Here is a 20,436-nt window from a genome sequence, read left to right on the forward strand (position 1 = left end):
CAATCCAAACCAGAAAAATTCAAGTTTTACTATTTTATAAAAATCTATTGAAATTATTTTTATATTTTGTAGATACACGTTGCATATACCGCGGTTATGAATTGAATATGATATGTAAAGACCATCACACTTTGATGTTTAAAGGAGTCCAATTTTAAAAATTCATCTTGAGCCTAAAAATTTTCAAGAAGAAAACAATTGTTGGGGTTGATGGGAAATTTTAGAAGTTGAGAAGGAAAAAATTAGCAAAGGTGCATAGGGAGGAGGTGGGGCATGTCTGTTTCAGAGTAGACTCTAGCCTAGTCTAAGATTAAATAATGTATAATAAATTACTAATGATTATGAGAAAAATATATATTTTTATCCAACATAACTATATTATTTATCATTCTTTCTAGAAATAATCAACGTTCCATATCTCGTCACACCAATCATGAAATATAATATCTTATAATTATTTAGTTCACGGAAAAATATAAAGATGAAACATTTAAATTTGGGTTTGGGTTCCGTGGATGCTGGTTTCAAGATACTATCCTCAAGTCAGAATCCATGGTCTAGATCATCTTTGCAGATCAAATCAATTGATTTGCAAAGAGATCCAGGCCGTCCGATTCCCACCCAGCACTGTACGAGTGGGCTAGCATCGACCGAAACGTAAATTTATTCAGAAATATAATTACATTTGTAATAAATAATTTTTTTTTTTTTACGTGCGAACTACACTGATAGATAAAATAGGGATCAAACCTGCTCACATTTGAAATAAAAAATAATAATATTCTTTTTTTAACAAAATAAACTTTGTATAAAAAAAGAATTGATTGAAGTGGTTGGTAAAAAGTTTTTACAAGAAGTATGTATGTCAGTAAAATCTTTTTGGGAAGGGCCAAAAGCCAAAAAGGGCGAAACAAAAAGAAGAGGGGAGACGTGTGCTGTTGCCTCAACGCCCACCATCTTCCTCACGATGGATGCCACTCTGTCTCCTCCACGCCATTTTTGCTTCTTCTCTACCTTTCCAGCTTCGGAATCTGTAGGATGATTCTCATGTCCCATTCTTTTGCTCTCATCAAGTTGCCGTTTTCTTCTTAGTTAATTCCTTGCATTTCTGCTACTCATTTTCATGGCGGAGGAGCAGCAACTCGTGTGCTTACATGGGGATTTGGAGCTACATATCTACGAGGCGCGTAGCCTACCCAATATGGACTTTGTCTCCAAGGGCCTCCGCGGCTGTTTCCCTGCTTGCGACTCCTGCACGCCCACCACCGATGCGGATTCCGCCGCTGAAGAAGGCGGAAGTACCCATCATGAACGGAAGCTCTACCACCACCGGAAGATCATGACCACTGACCCTTATGTTACGGTCTCAGTTCCCCAGGCCACGCTCGCTCGAACGCGCGTGCTCCCCAACTCGCAAAACCCCAGGTGGAACGAGCGGTTCCACATTCCCTTAGCTCATCCTTTTGAGTTCTTGGAGTTTAGGATCAAGGATAATGATGTGTTTGGGGCCGATATGGTGGGGAAAGTCTTGATTCCAGCTGAAAAAATTGCTTCCGGCGAAGTGATTGTCGGCTGGTTTCCGGTCATTTCTTCCTCAGGAAAGCCGCCGAAGCCTGACACCGCGCTGCGGCTTGAGATGAAATTCGTTCCTTGTGATAAAAACCCGTTGTATAATCACGGCATTGCCGGTGACCCTTCTTACAAAGGGGTGAGGAATACTTATTTTCCTCTTAGGAAAGGGAGTTCGGTTACTCTATACCAGGATGCTCATGTCCCAAGTGATGGGAAAATGCCTGAAATTGTGTTGGATAATGGGTTGATTCGGGAGCACAGCAGATGTTGGGAGGACATATGCTATGCAATATCGGAGGCGCACCACTTGATATACATTGTCGGCTGGTCTGTTTTCCATAAAGTAAAGTTGATTAGAGAGCCCACGAGGCCATTGCCAAGAGGAGGGGACCTGACGCTTGGCGAACTATTGAAGTATAAATCGGAGGAAGGGGTCCGAGTTCTGTTGTTGGTTTGGGATGATAAGACTTCACATGATAAGTTCTTGATTAACACGGTATGGGCTATGACAAATGTCGAGCATGGTTGATGATACTTTTATGATTAAACTTGTTAGTTTTGATTGTTCCCATTTTCCTTGCTAATTCATCATCTTAGCACATACCATTGTAATGAAGTTTGGAATTTATATATAATTTGCTGGAGGAGTTGGGGTCCTGCGGAGTAACTCTTGATTCTTTCTAGTTGCAACACGTGGTGTAATCTAAAGTAACTATAGGATTGTGAGTAGTAGAATCTGAAGTCTATAAAATTAAATTTAGTGTACCTATGAGAAAATGGGCCAAACTCCAAAGCTATGGGATAAGTTGATCTAAGATGTTGTGGAAAGTAATGGCATTAACTGCAGCTTAGAGTGGTTTTTATTCTTTTACGTACTTTATATTGACGGGCTATTTAAAATTATTGCATTTTCATTGCCATTTGATACCTTATTCTGCATTTTCATTGCGATTTGATAACTTATTCTTTCTGTAGTTCATCCGTGAGCTATGTCAATGAATAAACGTGATGGGAGTTCATCTGGTGTCAATGGATAGGTTTGATGGGATCCAGTTAGTAATACAAATTTATATTTTGATAGTTTAAATTAACCACAATCCACTTTCAATCTCGCATTGTGCTGACTAGCCAGAACCACTGTATTTTGAATTTTCAGATAGCTGTTGTCTTCTGCTTGCAAGTCCTTCCAGTATTGCTAGTCATTATTAAGTTATATGCACTTGCATGTTTGTGAAGTATAGTTTTGGTCACTTCTGATGCAGGCTGGTGTAATGAAAACCCATGATGAAGAGACTAAAAAGTTTTTTCGGCATTCATCCGTGATATGTGTTCTGTCACCGCGTTATGGCAGTCGTAAGCTTAGTTTTCTGAAACAACAGGTGGGCGTCTTATATTGTTGCATCTCTGTTCTTCTTATTCAGTTATAATGAATTGTTGTAAACTTTCTCTTTTATGAATACTCAGAATGCCATATGGTAGAGATCACTTCATTAATTTGTTCGGATTGCTTCACCATACATAAGAAAGTTTTCAAATGGGTAAATAGAAATAAGTAGTGATCTTAAAATGGAAATAGTGCTAGAGGAATGTTATGATGAATGAAGTATTTCTTACAGAAAAATATGGTCAAAAAGGGAAATGGTGATTAGATACTAAATAATTTTGTGTTTTATTCATGAGATGCTGCAGCATAAATGGGTATCTAGCATTTCATGTTTTAAGTTTTGAGTTTTTCAATTCTCTTTGGTCTTCCCAAACTCTCTCCTCTAGTAGTCTAGACTCTAGCCTCACCTTCCTGTTTTATAAATTTGGATCTTTGTTCACTTAATCATAATCTTAATGCCAGGTTGTTGGAAATCTTTTCACGCATCATCAAAAATGTGTTCTTGTTGATACACAAGCCCGTGGAAATAATCGGAAAATTACAGCCTTTGTGGGTGGTATTGATCTATGTGATGGTCGGTATGATACGCCTGAACATCGACTGTTCCACGATCTTGACACTGACTTTAAGGATGATTTTCATCAGCCTACCTTCTCAGTAAGTACCTTTCCTTTCACTATTTTAATTTTTTTTCTCGTGTTGCTCTTGTTGTAAGTCGTTAATATTGGTATCAGTTAGCTATGGCAGTAATGTGTGACTATCAAGAAGATTCGTCAGCATTTTAATGACAAAGAATGGGAAAAATAATTATCATACAATTCACATGAATCACTGATTTTATTGGTTACTCCAGGAGTTTGCATCTCTAACTTGCTATTTACTGTCGTTTTTATGTTATTGTCCTTTCAGTTTCAAAGTCCTTGTTTACCTCTTAATTAGTTTTGCTAGTTTCTCTTCATGATCTATTATCATTCATTAATTTCAATTATTAGACAGGAACCAAGGCTCCAAGGCAGCCATGGCACGATTTACACTGCAGGATTGATGGGCCTGCTGCATACGATGTTCTTGTGAACTTTGCTCAACGTTGGAGGAAAACAACAAAATGGCGAGAATTTAGGTTTCTTAAGAAAAAGATGACCCGTTGGCATGATGATGCTATGATAAAAATTGAGCGGCTTTCATGGATACTGAGTCCTGCCTTCTTTGTTTCCAAGAATGGAACTTATGTCTCATGTCCACAGGATGATCCCAAGCTATATGTTTCTAGAGAAGACGACCCAGAAAACTGGCACACACAGGTTAAGAGCCTTTGCTTGGAACCTATTTGTTGAAATTCCAGGAAATTCAATCTAATCTTTGTTTGCTTCTACAGATATTTCGTTCCATAGATTCAGGGTCGCTCCGAGGTTTTCCCAAATTCTATGACGAAGCTCAGGCACAGGTATAATCGGAGCCCTTGTTCAATTCTTTTGCATTTTCTAAACCTAATGAAACTGCCAACTGATTTTAGATTTCTGATAAATGGATATGGTCTCTATTTTTATGATTTCACTAACTATGGGTTTCATCAACTGTTCCTTCCATGCAGAACCTTGTCTGCTCGAAAACTCTGGTGATAGACATGAGTATTCAAACGGCATATATTCAGGCAATAAGATCTGCCCAACATTTTATCTATATTGAAAACCAGTACTTTCTTGGTTCCTCGTATGCCTGGTCATCATATAAAAATGCAGGTAACGATCATAGTTACTTGATTGTGCTTTCAAAAAGTTTCTCTAGTGCCAGATTGCTATTTGGCTGAAATACAGTCTTCAAGTATTTTATGATGTATAATATATTAGATTTGCTTCATTAAATTATTCAGTGGTTTATATGCTCTGATTAAATGTTCAAACTTCAGATCAGTGTAAATTTCAGTCTATTCTAACTTATAACTGAAGATGATCAGGTGTGCTGTCTTGTTAACATCTAGTGTTCTAGGATATGTTCTTAACTTATTTTGTGGTGTCTCAATCCTAGTCATCGATGGTATTTTCTCTTTTATATTGTGAAGCACTTTTTTTGGAAAATGGCAGGTGCTGACCATCTTATCCCAATGGAATTGGTACTGAAAATTGTTGATAAAATCAGAGCCAACGAGAGATTTGCTGTGTACATTGTTATACCTATGTGGCCTGAGGGTAATCCCAAAGACAGTGCTATGCAAGAAATTCTTTTTTGGCAGGTATGAACGTATGAGGTATCTACCTAGAGTTTTCTGCTTAAGTTCACAATTTCCTGTTTGTCTGGAGTGCACTTTCTAAATAAAAACATCTATTTGAAAATTTTCCTTGTTTGTATGGTGAGGACTGTAATTGATACAGGGAATCAAATCAATAAAAATATTACTCATAATTTTATGAAATTGTATTTGGATCAAGAAGAAACCTAAAATAAGATATGGCACAAAGAGTGGTCGTCTTTACTTTTCCTGTGTATGCACGACAGAAGTTGCATTATATCCCAGTTTTGTTGGCATAAATGTTCATATAGTGTACTTTCTTTGTCTTACTTATTCATCAAACACGAGGTTCTAAAATTCTCTAGGCACTAGTTAGTCAAGCGCCAGACTAGCGAGTTTTAAAATTCTCTAGGCACTAGTCGAGCGTCAGACCAGCGCTGGCAACTAGGCCTCCTGGGCGGGGACCAAGCGTCACTAGGCGGATTCCACGATGTCAACATAATAATTCACATACTTCACTCCAGCGCAATAACATCAAATTTAAAATCAGTAAAAAATTGCCCAACTAATAGAATATCACAAATTTACGTTACTTCTTCTCCATAAATTAATCGGTTTTGGGAGGAGTCGTGGAGCAATTTCCTTCTTTTTCTCTTCCTTAATCACCTCCTGCTGTTTTCTTATCCTCTTTGGAAACGGTGTTGAGAGGGTTTGGGTGGAAGGGTGAATAAAAGTTTTCTTCAGTTTATTTTTTTAATTGGGCTTTTAATTTAATTTAAAAGACCAAAAGAAAAAATTCCTGAAAATCCTAAACGCTTCAGCAGTTCCTCAACACCTAGACGGATAGACCGAATAGTCAGCGCCTAGGGCCGCATAGGCTCCTCGCGACTAGCACTTTCACGGTGCGATTGACCAGCGCCTTGGCGGCCGCCTAGGCCAACTTTTAGAACATTAATCCATTGTATAATCATACTATTTGGTAAAATTGTTGTTGAATACCAAAGTATTCAGGGAATGAGAGAAATATCAAATGTTTAATCATATTATTAAACTGTTACCAAGTACCTAAGCAATTGGCAAATAAGGCCTTTGATTAAACGACATGATCATTAGAGGAATCTATAGATTTCTGATGGATGTTTACACTCTTTACACAAATTGTTTATTGATAGGGACAAACGATCCAAATGATGTATCAAATTATTGCAAAAGAGATCAAATCAATGCAGTTAGATTCACATCCTGAAGATTATTTGAATTTCTTCTGTCTTGGCAAGAGGGAGTTAATGACAAATACAGCCGCTGAGGCTGGATCCGCAGATAAGGTATTGTTCAAAAAATGATTCTCTCCTTGTTGTGTTGAGATACGTAGTCTAGAATACGGCATGCGGAAATCTGAATGCCAGAAAAATGTATATTTGAGATGAATGAATAATGGATTGAAAGGGGAAATAATTCCATGGAAATTTAAACCAATGTTGAGGGATTCACAAGAAAATGATATTTCATTAGAGAATATGTCATTGTGATGCAGGCTGATTTAAAAGTATGATATACTGCTGAAATTTAATAGAATTGTGCCCAGTTGTGAGGATATCATTAAAGCCATGATACTATATTTTTGAATTGATGCATGCTGCATTTACTTGCAAATTTCAGATAATATGATTAAAATTCTGTGTTTGAGATTTCATGGGGTACAAAATCATTTTGGTAGAGGAATAGAGAGGATAGAAAAAAAATTGGTTTCTCAAAAAGATATCCCAGCAGCGCTCGTGACAGTGGAGACAAATATTATTTGAGCGCCTTGGTGGGAATCTCAAGGGAAAAAAAAATTGGCTTCTCAAAAATATTTCCCAAAAAGCTCTCTTGATGTCAAAAGAAATAAATCGTTTGAGTCACCTTGGTGGGAATTACATATATGATCTACCTTTTTTTAGATATAATCTATCCAGAATTTTCATGATATTCTTACTTGTACTATGTAGCTTACTAACGCTGCTTAAAGACAAATCACCATAATACATCTTTAGTTAGAATTCTAAAATATCAGAAAACAAGGCAATCTTAATTCAGCAGTCTATTGGCCAACTCGTGGCCGTTTATTTGTTATTTTCAGAATCCAGACCTCAGGTGAAGTTGACGTTTGTGACCCATGTAAATGGTTTGAATGATAAAAATGTCGCCTATTGCAACTTGGAACAATTAATTTTCAACCACTTGTCCCTGCTTTACGTCTTTTGTTTTGTGTGGGGTGTCTGTAGTCGAGGCTTTTGGTTGGTGCCTGGTAAAATGTGAGGTAATGCAATACTTGTGCTCAGGTTTCAGACTCGCAAAAGTTTCAGCGCTTCATGATTTATGTGCATGCCAAAGGAATGATAGTGGATGATGAGTATGTGATAATTGGATCTGCCAATATAAATCAAAGATCAATGGCTGGAACAAAAGACACGGAGATAGCAATGGGTTCATATCAGCCTTGGCACACTTGGATAAAGCAGCAGCAGCATCCGCATGGCCAGGTAATTGAGGATCTTATTTGGATCTTCATCTTTGCTTTAATTTTGTGTCCCCTATTCCATTTCGACAAAGCTTTAAAATCACACTTTGCAAGAAGGTTAAGTGAATATTTGCTTTCCTGTCAAACCATTAAAGTAACCGGCTTAACACTGGATCGAATTTCGAGTAAATTTAATCATTCAATATTTTGATGGCAAATTAGTGTACTTATCTCCTAACTCTACCAAACATAATTAGTGTGGTATCAACATTTGATTCCAACCAATACATGCAGATTTATGGATATAGAATGTCTCTCTGGTCTGAACACCTCGATATGGTCGAAAAATGTTTCGAAGAGCCATACTCTTTAGATTGTGTAAGAAGGGTGAATGAAGTTGCTGAAGATAATTGGAAAAAGTACGCGGATGACGAATTTACTCTATTGCAAGGCCATCTTCTCAAGTACCCTGTGAAGGTAGAGGCTGATGGCAGTGTAAATCCTTTGCCTGGTTATGAAAACTTCCCTGATGTTGGTGGCAGAGTTCTTGGAACTCATTCCGCTGCCATGCCCGATGTTCTGACGACATGATAACGACGCCGACCCATCGTTGGGGGGTGCATGGAACTAATATCACAACTCAGTTGTAATCTTGAGTTGCACGGGTCACGATTTTCTTCTTCTTGGTTGAAGTTTGTGAGTATTGATTTGTATTTAGAAATTGTTTGAATTCATATTTATTTTGACTTTGGGATGTAGCCTAGGTGCTTTTGTTGAAAGTGTATCTATTAGACTCTCACTTCATGTACCATTGTCTTTATTATTTTTTTATTTGTGTAAAATTGAGACAACCTGTCCGAACTACGGTCATACAAATTACAATTGACATCTTTCATAACCTTACTCCATTTATTTGATTTTGTAATTAGGACACTACAAATATTAATCTAGTAGTTGTGAACGACTCGTGTGTGTGTGTGTGTGTTTTTTTTAACGTTATATAATGTTATGTTTCACATGAAAAAATAATATAGTTCTTTTACAGTCATTAAATCAATTTTTTAGGATAAAATATCGAATATAGGGTCGAACTAAGTAACTAACCAAGCTTAATGTTCCAGCCAGCACATAAACTAGCATGATTCTTTGATACAAGCGAGTGGCCCATAGTGACGCATAAAGCATAATAGACATATTTTTAATGAGATAAAATTAGAATTTTCGAAAGAAAATGATGATGAATGATTAAAGGTTTGTGTTCATATTAATGAATTTGAGACGATGGATTTCAATTGTTTGGTTGAACAAAATTCAAGTGGATTGCAAATCTACACTTGATAAAGTTATGTAATTTTAATAATAATTGTGATCGATTATTCGATTTCACATATACTTAATAAATGTCATATGAAATTTATTCTTCAGATATTCCCCAAATCAAACATCTTTTCAAACCAAATTCATAAAAAAAGTCCGAAAGTTCAACTTTTTTTGTAAACAAATCGAGTTCATCTAGCGTCATTTGAGAAAAAAATATTACAAATTTTTATAGAGTAACACTCCTGTGAAAAGGGTCAATCCTATCCATATATGTAATAATAAGTAATACGGCATAAAATGTAATATTTTTAATGGATAATCCATATAAGAGATCTTTCTAAAAAAAATGACATTTAAAATCGTCTTATAGAAGTTTTTGTCACTATTTTATTATTATAAATATGATTAGGGTTGACCCGTCTCACGGATGAGACCGTCTTGCATGAGTGTTACTCATTTTTATAAGTGAGATTTTTAAGTATTAAGGTAGTGTTAGGTAGAGCTTTTAAGAAGCATTTATCAGCTTTTCTTTAACAAAATTTCAAATTTTTTTGTGAAATTTTGTTAAGTGCTTCCTAAAAGCATTCCCAAACACTACCTAAAAGCAATATAATAATTTTTTAGATAAAAAAAAATTATAGGATTCTTGAGGTTTGGAACACATTTTTAATGGGTTGTGAAAACGTATTTGATGGTACACAACAACAATTAAAAATGATTATATATTATGCTTAATTTATTTATTTATTATCATAATTTGTCTGTTTGTGGTATGCCCTTCATTGTTTAAAAATTCAAGGCAACAGCGGTGGCAGAGAGCTTTTGATTAAGAAAACAAAATCCCACACATGAGATTGCAGAAGAGCTTTTGACTACGAGTGAGAAAAACAAAAGGAAAGCGGATTCTATGAAACATTAATTAATGGTTTCCAAAAAAAAAAAATGAAACATTAATTAAGACAAATCGGTATATTTTTTTACATATAAGATAAGAATACTCGCATATGTTTGTTTTCAAGCGAGAATACCTCATGTAAAAAATAATTAAGAAGACATTTTTTTTTCTTCTAATGAAGCATAGAATCACCTTTGTTTTTGTATTTCTCAATCATAGAAATTAAGCTCTACAATCTCATGTATGAGATTTTGTTTTCATTCATCTAAATTCGATATAGCATAGAATCTTCCGTTATTTAAAAAATAAATCATGGATTATATGAATTTGGAAATTTGTCTAATATTTTTACCATATACAAATATTTATTTTTTGTAAAATATATTAATTTGGTTTCGGGGCCCGGGGGAACTTTAGTTTTTGAGAAAAAAATAAATATATCTTGTTTGAACTTTGAACTTTGAACTTTGAAAACAAAGAAATTTTCTTGATCAAAACGAAAAGGCAATGTACCTTTTATAAATTAAAAAGAAATACTAAAGATTCACTCTTGATTATAAAATGACTAAAACTCATTAATATTATTAACTGATATGGTTTTTTGAGTTATATTTTAAATAAAATATTTCTGTAAATATCAGGATAAAAATTACATCGAAAATAGCCTACATAGTATAAAATCATACTTCATACGTCTCATATATTTAGATTCATGTGTGTTTTCATGCATATTAAAAGATTTATTGAAAAATTAAATCTTAGAAAAAAAAATCACCGTATATTATTGTTATGTAAATAAATACATAAACAAAACAAAACACCAAGTACTCATTTACGAACTCCTTTACATTCTCTATTTTTAGCTCCCCAAATCCAGTAAAGTACAATCAACGTTGTGGCACAGAGTAACACAATGTGCCATTAACGGAACCGAACAGAAAAGACTAAAAATCTAACTCTGATTTCAATGTTTAAAAATAAATTTGATCATTAACATATGAAATTAATTAGCTCAACACAATATATGTGCATGTTAATATATATCAGTCGAAAACTTTTACGAACATTTTTGATACGGTAAGCATTCACTGTGGACATCTATGTGAGCACCAGCTGAAGTGATGTCCATCTATTGAATGCACATGTCGTCACCTTAGTCGGTATTCACATAAGTGACCATATATAGTGGTTGCTCACCATATCAAAATGAGATTTATGTTTCTCTCGTTGCGATTTTGATAATTTATGTTGTCGATGTCAAATTTCAATATTAGTCTTGTATTTCTTTGATTTTTGACCATTTTAGTTTTTTTTTTCAAGAATATTGTTAATGTGACATTGTATACAGTAACATTATCTTAATATCATGTTAGTGTCGCATCGAAAACAAATACTAAAAATATATTTAAAAAAAAGATAGCGGACTAAGTATGAAATTTGACAATATAGAATACAAAAATCTCAAAAAGACAAACATATAATATTAAAAATATATTTTTCTTATATGTTATATGTATATATCTTGTTAGCATAATCTGTACAGATATCCTTTGTGATATTCTTAGTGATTTGTTTTGATCTTATCCTTGTATATCTGTGTTTATATAGGAGCTTATCTAGTCTAATCTTCTATATAGGTTGTATATATACATTCTCTTGTGATCAATAAGATTATCATTCTTTCACAAAACATTATATGGTATCAGATTTCTACGGCTCACGCCTCTAAACCCTAAACCTACACGTCTCTCACCCTCGTCCTTCACCATGTCTTCGGACGGCGCCGTCGTCAACCCGGCTAACATCGTCGCCCCATCTTATCTCATCGCCATTAATGTGGCAGCCCAAGCTCCTCTCAAGCTTACATCTACAAATTACCCAGCATGGAAGCTTCAGTTCAATTCCCTTCTTATTGGTTATGACTTGCTTGGCTATGTTGATGGCACACACATGTGCCCACCCGCCACTCTCACGACGGCTGTTGGTACCACTGCCAATCCTGCCCACTCCCTATGGGTACGTCAAGATCAGTTGCTTCTCAACGCTATCATCGGTGCTCTTTCACCCACCTTGATTCCGTTCATCGCTGCATCCATCACATCTCGTGATGCATGGACTACGTTGGCAAAAACATACGCTTCCCCTAGTCGGGGTCGTATCTTACAACTTAAAGCTCAGATCTCCAACCCTGTCAAAGGTTCCAAATCCATCACTGACTTTATGCACGACATCAAGGTCAATGTTGACGCTCTTGATCTTATGGGTGTCACTGTTGACTCTGAGGATCTCACTCTCAAGATTCTTCACGGCCTTGATGATACATACAAAGAGCTTTCTCATGCTATTCAGGCTCGTGATACGGCCATCTCCTTTGATGAACTACATGAAAAACTCCTTACCTTTGAAGCACAACTTGCGGCCGCCGTGCCTACATTACCTGCGCCTGCCACCGCCTTCACTGCCTCCCGCCATGGCCGCCCATATCCACAAGGCTCCCCTGCTAGATCATCTCGCCCGTCTGGTGGTACGTGAGGACGTGACCCTCGCTTTCATCACCTCTCACAGTCACGGCCGCCATCACCATCACCCGCCCCGCGCCCCTACCTCGGGCGTTGCCAGCTTTGTGGCGAAACTGGGCACTCTGCCAAACGTTGCCCCTCATATAAGTGGACTCCAAATTTACCTCCCTCATCCCGACCAGCTTACACCGTCCCATAGGCTCACACCGCCTCCCGTCCTATGACCATCACTGCTCCCGCTGAGTGGCTCCTGGATACTGGTGCTTCACATCATGTCACCACTGATCTAGCCAACTTGTCTCTCCACTCTCCGTATGATGGATTGGATTCTCCGTATGATGGATTGGATTCCATTGTGGTTGGCAATGACACTGGTTTGTCTATCTCACACACTGGCACTCTGACCTTCCCCACGTTTTCTCTGCCTTTTGTTCTCCCTAATGCTTTATGTGTTCCTTCCATGTGCAAAAATCTTATCTCTGTTTCTCAACTTTTTTGCACTAATGATGTATCGGTTGTCTTTTTTCCTTCTTCTTTTCAGGTGAAGGATCTACGCACGGGGGTCATTCTACTCACGGGGCCATGTAAGGATGGGATCTACACTTGGCCTCTGTCCCCTCCTTCCTCTACGTCGCCCCCAGCCTACACGTCCACCACTGGGTCATTGGCCCTTTGGCACTCCCGTCTCGGTCACCCATCCCCCGATATTGTTCGCCATTTAGTTTCTTATAGTGTTTTTTCACTTTCGTCTTCTTCAAGTTCAAATTTTCACTGTAAATCTTGTCATATTAATAAAAGTCATAAACTTCCATTTTTTACGTCTACTCTTACTTCCTCTTCGCCTCTTGATTTAATTTTTTCGGATGTTTGGACTTCACCGGTCATCTCGGATCATGAATACAAATATTATTTAATTTTTGTTGATCATTTTTCTAAATACATTTGGTTTTATCCCCTCCAAAGAAAATCAGATGTATTATCTATGTTCATAGGTTGTATATATACATTCTCTTGTGATCAATAAGATTATCATTCTTTCACAAAACATTATATATCTTACTATCTTCTTATTAAATTAAAACCGAAGCTCTTATACGAACAAACCTCTAATTGGATTTGATGAAGCCTTATTTTAAAGTACAATCACACACTCATTATATAAATTTATTGATAATTTTTTTCTAAAATAGTTTTTTTTTAAAAAAATATTCAAACGTATTTTTATTTATATTTTTAAATATTTAGATATTCTACCATTTGAAATGAAAAAAAAATCAATTTAAAAATAAAAAATTTATCACGTTTAAAAATATTTCAACTATACAATTACGTAATATACGAGCATCGGTGCAAATATACAGTAATATATGAGCTATTACTATTACTATTATTAAATGTACGGATAATAAAGGCTAATTCAGTAGTATAAGGTATTTTGTTATTTTTTAATTTTTTTAAAATTCATCGTTTCAAATTACAGTTTAATCCATTTATTTTTTTAACTTTTTTTAAACTCCAATGCAATGGATTCGCTTCATAAATTTTAAGTTTCTGATATCATGACCCCATTTAAATATAGCATTTCAATTGTAGCGTGGTTCTTACTTATTTTTTATTCTTATCAAAATACATTTATTTAATATAAATCGAATTAATCACAAAAAAAATTGTACAAATATACAAATCGTGTCAATAAACACTCGTGTGTGTCTATATCTAACATTTTTATATATATAAATATACTACTTTGAATTGGGAATTTTATAGTATATCATTTATTTTATTCTTTGTTAGTCCATCATTAATTAATCATCTTGTATATTAATGGTACCCCCATTAATACTATTTTCTTCTTTCTTAATCCACCATTAATTATACCGTGTGTTTTAACATATAAAATACTCTTAATTACCGTTTTCTTCATTATTCGTTTACCCCCATCAATTATATCGTGTGTGTTAATACATTATAAAATAATTGGTTATACCATTATAATAGCAAAACAATTTTTAACACACTTCTTTCATGTAAGCATATTAACTACAGTTGGTTCAGACATATATGCTCTTATTAATTAATTATTAATTAAATTCAAATATATGCGTTACTATATTTATGTTTAATGCACTTATATATTTATTATGTTTGTTTATTAAAAGATTAAAAAAATGTTTGTTTATCAATTAATTAGTTGAATTAGCAAACAATCACGCGGTTAGTTCACACATTTATGTATTTATTATTATTATTATTATTATTATTATTATTATTATTTATAATATATAAGTTTGAACTCATTAACACTCACCGTGAGCACCGACTGATGTGACATCTTATATGTCCAATAAATGATGCTACATCAACCAGCGCCCTCACAGTGGATGTCTAGGAATATATATATATATACTACATTATAATACATAAACCTCATAAAAAATCATATTTAGTCATTTTAATGTATTTTCAAATTTATCATTTATCATTCTTCTAATATGTTTAATAATAGAGGTCCAAAAAAGTAAATTTCACTATCCACATTATCCTAACCACTATCACATTATCCTAACATTTAAACAAAAATTATAATTAAATTCAACTTTATAAAAATATAATTTAATTTTAAATAATATATATTTTATGCACATGCAACGCTTGTGCTCCATGTACTAGTATATATATACGAGTTTTGATATCATGGACAACCGCCATGTGCAACAGCTGACGTGACACTTTGTACATCCAATCAGTGATTATCACATTAGATGTTGTCCATGATATCAAAACTTATATATATATATATATATAATAGGTCTCTTGTGAGACGGTCTCACCAATTTTTATGTGTGATATAGGTTAATCCTACTCATATTTCCAATAAAAGATAATATTTTTAGTATAAAAAATAATATTTTTTTATGAATGACTCAATTAAAATATGTATCTCACAAAATTGATTAGTGAGACCGTCGCACGTACGATAGTTTCTGTTATATATGTATATATATATATATATATATATATATATAAATGACAAGTACTACTTAGTTGCAAAAAATGAAAATAAAAATGCAGAAAGAATAGGAGGAACGCGTGTTCTGTTTGGCAAAATATGGACATGACAATTCAAGAATCCCCCGTACAAGCAAACCCAGTGTCCTATTCCTATTCCCCCCTAACCTACATTATATTGCTATCTTTCCAACACACAATCAATGGATCATTCCCACTCTTCATCCAAATGTGGACATCCCCTTCCTCTTCAAACTCCATCCCTTCTTCCTGTGCAATTCTTGGAAACCATGATTCCAACTCCACCAGATCATTCCCCAAATCAATGGAAGAGATTTGGAAAGACATCACCCTCTCTTCTCTTCACCAGCAGTACCATCCCTCTCGTGGCATCATTCTTCAGGATTTCTTCAGTAAAGATCCGCACCAGTACTCTTCTTCTCCTCCTCCTCCGCCGCCTACTATGCTCACCTTGAGCTCCCCACTCGGTCCTTTGCATCCTCAAGATCAATATCGTGCCGTCTCCGATCACGTGTCTCCTCTCGCCTTGCCGCCGTTTGAGGACCAGAATCCCGGCTGTGGCAAGAAGAGGTTCCCGGATTCCGATATAAGCTCCGGCGACCGCCGCCACAAGCGCATGATCAAGAACCGTGAGTCTGCTGCTCGTTCAAGGGCCAGAAAACAGGAAATACATCTTTCTTATAAATTAATTATTTCCTTAACAACATAAAGTTTCATCCTCTCTTTTTCAAGATTTTTTTGGTTTACATATATATATATATGCAGTATATTAAAAAGTTCATTTTGCATTATACTAATTACAAGTACGTGTATGAGAAAGGAAGTTTGATATATCTAAAATGCACAACTTTTAATGAAAAAGAATTAAAATCAACAAGTCGAGGTCACATTTATAAACTACATGAGTTAATTCATGCATATTATACAATGTGGAATAAATGGAGCCTTCATGCGAAAAAGAGAGTAAATATATATATATATATAGTCTCTGTTTACCACATTTAGTATTCAGCATGGAGATAATGCCATTTCTAATCAAGATGTCAGTTCTCAGGTAGGAAAATGTTGCGTTTTTAAAGGAAAACTTCAAAAAAACAAAACAAAACAAAAGTAGTCTGATTTCTTGTTATGACAATTAAGTACTTAAGCAGCTGGCATGCGTTTATCAATCTACTGTACAGGCTTACACGAATGAATTGGAGATGGAAGTAGCCCATTTGCTGGAAGAAAATGCCCGCCTCAAGAAACAGCAGCAACAGGTAAATATATATTAATTGTTATCAAGTTCAATTCTTGCATGGAGTAGTAGGTGGTTTAATTTATTATATTGATGAGTAAATTTGGTTAAAATTATTATTATATGTAAAAAGTAGAGTACTGTAGCTGCAGCAGCTGATTACCAATATCGATATGGTAAAAAGAAGCCACTCCAGAGGACCTCCACGGCTCCATTTTGAATCCTCCAAAATCAGGCTTGAAAAATTGGTGGGTTTTTTAATTTAGTGGTCAAAAGAAGGGGAAATGGGACCCTTCTTTTTTTTTTTTTTTTTTTTGCCTGTTGTGATTAGTTGGGTGGAGAGAAGGGATTGGGGAGGACATGACAATTGGCTGTGTAAGGATATATAATTGTACGGCAAACAGTGTAAGAAACATTGTTTGGATTGCTTTGTTCCCATTCGGCGTTGCATAATCTTTCCTCCCACTGCTTTGGATTTGACTTCATCTTTTGTTGTTTTCTCTTCACATCTATGTATACATACATATATAGGTGTTTGTGTATATATTTTTTGTCAGTGCATGATGTGAGGCAATGAATTATTCCAGGGACAATATTTCTTGATGAGTAATTGGTTTTCTGAGTGGACAATATATATGGAGAAAAGATATTACTTTTGATCCAGTGGATCGTATCGTTGAAAACAAACGTTAATTAATTTATATCCCACTTTTTTTCTTCTTCGGAATATCATCGCATATATACATCACATGCGCCATAGTTTACAAAGACAGAAAAGACGTGATGGTATAGATTGTAGTGTTTGAATTTTGCAAGATTTAAGGCAAGTTGCCCATTACAATTGAGATTTTCTACTTTCCAAAAAAAAACTATTGAGATTTTATACTTAAAAAATAATATTATTTATGGCTAAGTTTGGTGTTGTGATAAAGTTTTTTTTTTTTATTTATTATTATTCTCAAAGTATCTTTTAACCATCAAAATATGTGTGTGTATATATAATTTTTTTTAATTTTTTTTTCTTCTACCATTATAATTTCAAACATTAATTATTTTTTATGTGTTAAAAAATTTCGCATCAAATAAATTACCTCGAACCGATAATCAACGAACCAATTTCTTCAATAAATCGAGCCGGATGATCCCAAAATATTTCTGTGTATCAAAGAAAACATGTGAGATGACTTCGCCCGAAGGCGAAGCCACTCGAACGCTCAAGTCAGTGTAGGATTCAATAGAAAAAGTATGAAAAACGTATAAAAAATACATATATGAGATGTGTAAGAGCGATTAAAAGATATATATCAGAGACATATTAAAAGCGTGTAGAAGAGTTTAAGAGCATACCGTAATAAGGGTTTGAGACCCCTTATTTATAGGAAAAGAGTCTCACTCCATATAGAATTTTAACGTATAAGACAACTAAATCCATGTATATCCATGCAATATTATGATATATTTCTAAAATATAAATAAATATATGATAGAATTTTTATCATATCATCAATTTTCATTTTAAATTTTTTTAGAGAACTACCACGTTCTTCTTTAATATTATAGGTAACACAGACGACGTCGTGTATATGTGTGTGAGAGATGAGTTTGATTCGGAGGAACTATAGCTACACCATTATATTGCCTGAATATTAAAAAAGTTGCATGCACTGCTAATGTCATTGTCAAGCGCAGACTAATTAAGAGAGTGGTTGCAATCACTAAAAAAAGTTATTGTTAGATTTTGGCTTAAACAATCACTTTTGTATGTTTCGTAAACTCAAATTATGTGTTAGCTTATGTTTAACTTAATTGAAATCCAAAAGCTAGTCATATGGTGATTATGATTTTCCAAAATTGATTCTAATAAAAAAGTCAATGTTAAAATCACTCTAATCACTTATGTATCAAACACTAACCAAATTTGATTTTTAAATTTTCACATTTGTTTCAAACACTTCCAAATTTTGATTTTTTCTAACTTTTTTATAATTTATAAATTTAATCACTTCTACAAAAGTATAATCTTTTGCAAACACTCCCTAACATATCTAAGACTCTAAGTAGCTAAGGTGTTCATTACCTTAATATTGTGTTTGTATTTGGATGAGAGGATTTGGATATGAGAGATGATATTTAGGAATAATTTGAAATGATTCAATATTGGGATGAATTTGAAATTCATATTCATGCATTACTTCCCAAATCTTTCATAAACTGCATACGAACTATGTTTCAATGTTTTAATTTTTTTATTCAGTAGGGACAAAAATTGCACCCAGCAACCTCCCTTTAAATAATTGTATTCCTTACAATCAACGTGAATCAAACACACGACCTTGACCCCAAGGGAGGAGGCAGGTAATGTCCGGGTGGCCCAAATTTTTTTCAAAATTTTTATATGGCCAAGAAAATTTAAAAATAAATTTTAAGTGTTATTTTTGGGGCTAATGTTATACTAGCCCGGGTAGCCCCATTAAAAAATGAAGTAACCCACATTTTAGTTCTCAAAACTAGTCCAATAAAAAAAAATAAAAAAAATGGGTTTTCCTTGATGTCTGCCCTTGTCTTAGTGCAATATTCTTCACTCTCTAACTTCTAAAATTCTTTGACATTATAATGCTCCCACTTTTATAAGTTATATATCGACCAAAAAATAATGAAATTTATATATATGCTGAGAAATATTTAATCTTTTTATAATTAATTTTGAAGCGATTTTTTCTGGTTTTTTTAATAGAAAATTTTACTGTTTTTTCCTGCAAAAATCGGTGTTTTCAGCTTCCATGATTTTTGGATTTCTCGCTAAAAAATTTAGCTCAGGTGGAGCTGAAATCCTGGCTCCACCATTGCTTGACTCTGATACCGACTGTAGCTAGGACTTAGTGCTTTCCATTTTACAAAAAATTATAGCTGACGATGTTGATCGACGATGCAACACAAATATGTTAAACCGCACAACAGCTCAAGTATCATGTTTCAATTGCTCTACCAAGCACAGAATTATATCACTCAACACCTTTGAATACATGAGTCCAAATATAGACTAATTAAGGTACTGTTTGAGATTGCTTCTGAGAAGCACTTTTGATTTTTTTCTTCACAAAATTTAAATTACTTTATATAAGCAATTCCAAACACTACCTAAATGTTATTTCCAATTTCGGTCTCAATATTAGAGACTCATCTTAATCATCTGTCTCTAAATATTAGCGACCAAGGTATTGATGATCGACTGTAATCTGTCTCTAATCAGTCTTTAATTTGAATTAGAGACAGATATTTCGGTCTTTAATAATCGAATTTTTGGTAGTGATATTAATATTGTGAGATATATTTTCTACTCAACCGACCCATCGATCCATTAAAAAGTGTTATTTTTTATGTTAAAAACTGTTGTGATTTTAACCCACTGATGTTATTCGAATTTAATAACATAATCACAATTCTATCAAGTACACAACAAACATGCAAGATTTGAGTGAAGAAGATGAATGCAATATGATTTACGTGGTTTGGTATTTGATACCTACTCCACGGCAGCCAACACCCCAAGAGACGTATTATATTCCAATTTCAAAGTGAGTTCGGAGAGTTACAAATCAAAGCTAATCCCACAAGAAGTAATATACTTGTGCTTATAAAACATTTATGCCAACTAACTGATATATGCATAACCAATACAACTGAATTAGTTAAATCTCCTAACTAATTGCCACCGATATCTTCTTGATTGAGTAACACAGAAACAGGACCAA

General features: G+C 34.4%; 2 protein-coding genes across 2 annotated transcripts; both read left to right on the plus strand.

Annotated features, from left to right (window-relative positions):
• Window positions 1-895: 895 nt before the first annotated feature.
• LOC140887074 (phospholipase D delta-like) lies at window positions 896-8,572 on the plus strand. Its single transcript, XM_073294101.1, has 10 exons — window positions 896-2,068; window positions 2,835-2,951; window positions 3,419-3,613; window positions 3,949-4,257; window positions 4,332-4,400; window positions 4,548-4,695; window positions 5,038-5,186; window positions 6,356-6,508; window positions 7,505-7,705; window positions 7,978-8,572. The coding sequence occupies exons 1-10, from the start codon at window positions 1,124-1,126 to the stop codon at window positions 8,272-8,274; spliced, it is 2,583 nt and encodes an 860-aa protein (XP_073150202.1). The 5' UTR covers window positions 896-1,123; the 3' UTR covers window positions 8,275-8,572.
• A 7,094-nt stretch (window positions 8,573-15,666) lies between these two features.
• Window positions 15,667-16,904, plus strand: LOC140893394 (bZIP transcription factor 27-like). Its single transcript, XM_073302458.1, has 3 exons — window positions 15,667-16,107; window positions 16,625-16,706; window positions 16,821-16,904. Exons 1-3 carry the CDS (start codon window positions 15,752-15,754, stop codon window positions 16,902-16,904), a joined length of 522 nt encoding a protein of 173 aa, XP_073158559.1. The 5' UTR covers window positions 15,667-15,751.
• Window positions 16,905-20,436: the final 3,532 nt, after the last annotated feature.

The sequence above is a fragment of the Henckelia pumila genome, chromosome 3 (genome assembly GCF_033568475.1).
Source record: "Henckelia pumila isolate YLH828 chromosome 3, ASM3356847v2, whole genome shotgun sequence".
NCBI classification, from domain to species: domain Eukaryota; kingdom Viridiplantae; phylum Streptophyta; class Magnoliopsida; order Lamiales; family Gesneriaceae; genus Henckelia; species Henckelia pumila.

Bases quoted from the DNA above. Each gene is read 5' to 3' on its own strand.
- LOC140893394 (XM_073302458.1), top strand. From the start codon at position 15,752: ATGGAAGAGATTTGGAAAGACATCACCCTCTCTTCTCTTCACCAGCAG. The intron at 16,108-16,624 runs ACAGGAAATACA...TCAATCTACTGT, and splicing joins GCTCGTTCAAGGGCCAGAAA to ACAGGCTTACACGAATGAAT. The intron at 16,707-16,820 runs GTAAATATATAT...TGTAAAAAGTAG, and splicing joins TCAAGAAACAGCAGCAACAG to AGTACTGTAGCTGCAGCAGC.
- LOC140887074 (XM_073294101.1), top strand. From the start codon at position 1,124: ATGGCGGAGGAGCAGCAACTCGTGTGCTTACATGGGGATTTGGAGCTA. The intron at 2,069-2,834 runs GTATGGGCTATG...CTTCTGATGCAG, and splicing joins ATAAGTTCTTGATTAACACG to GCTGGTGTAATGAAAACCCA. The intron at 4,401-4,547 runs GTATAATCGGAG...CCTTCCATGCAG, and splicing joins ATGACGAAGCTCAGGCACAG to AACCTTGTCTGCTCGAAAAC.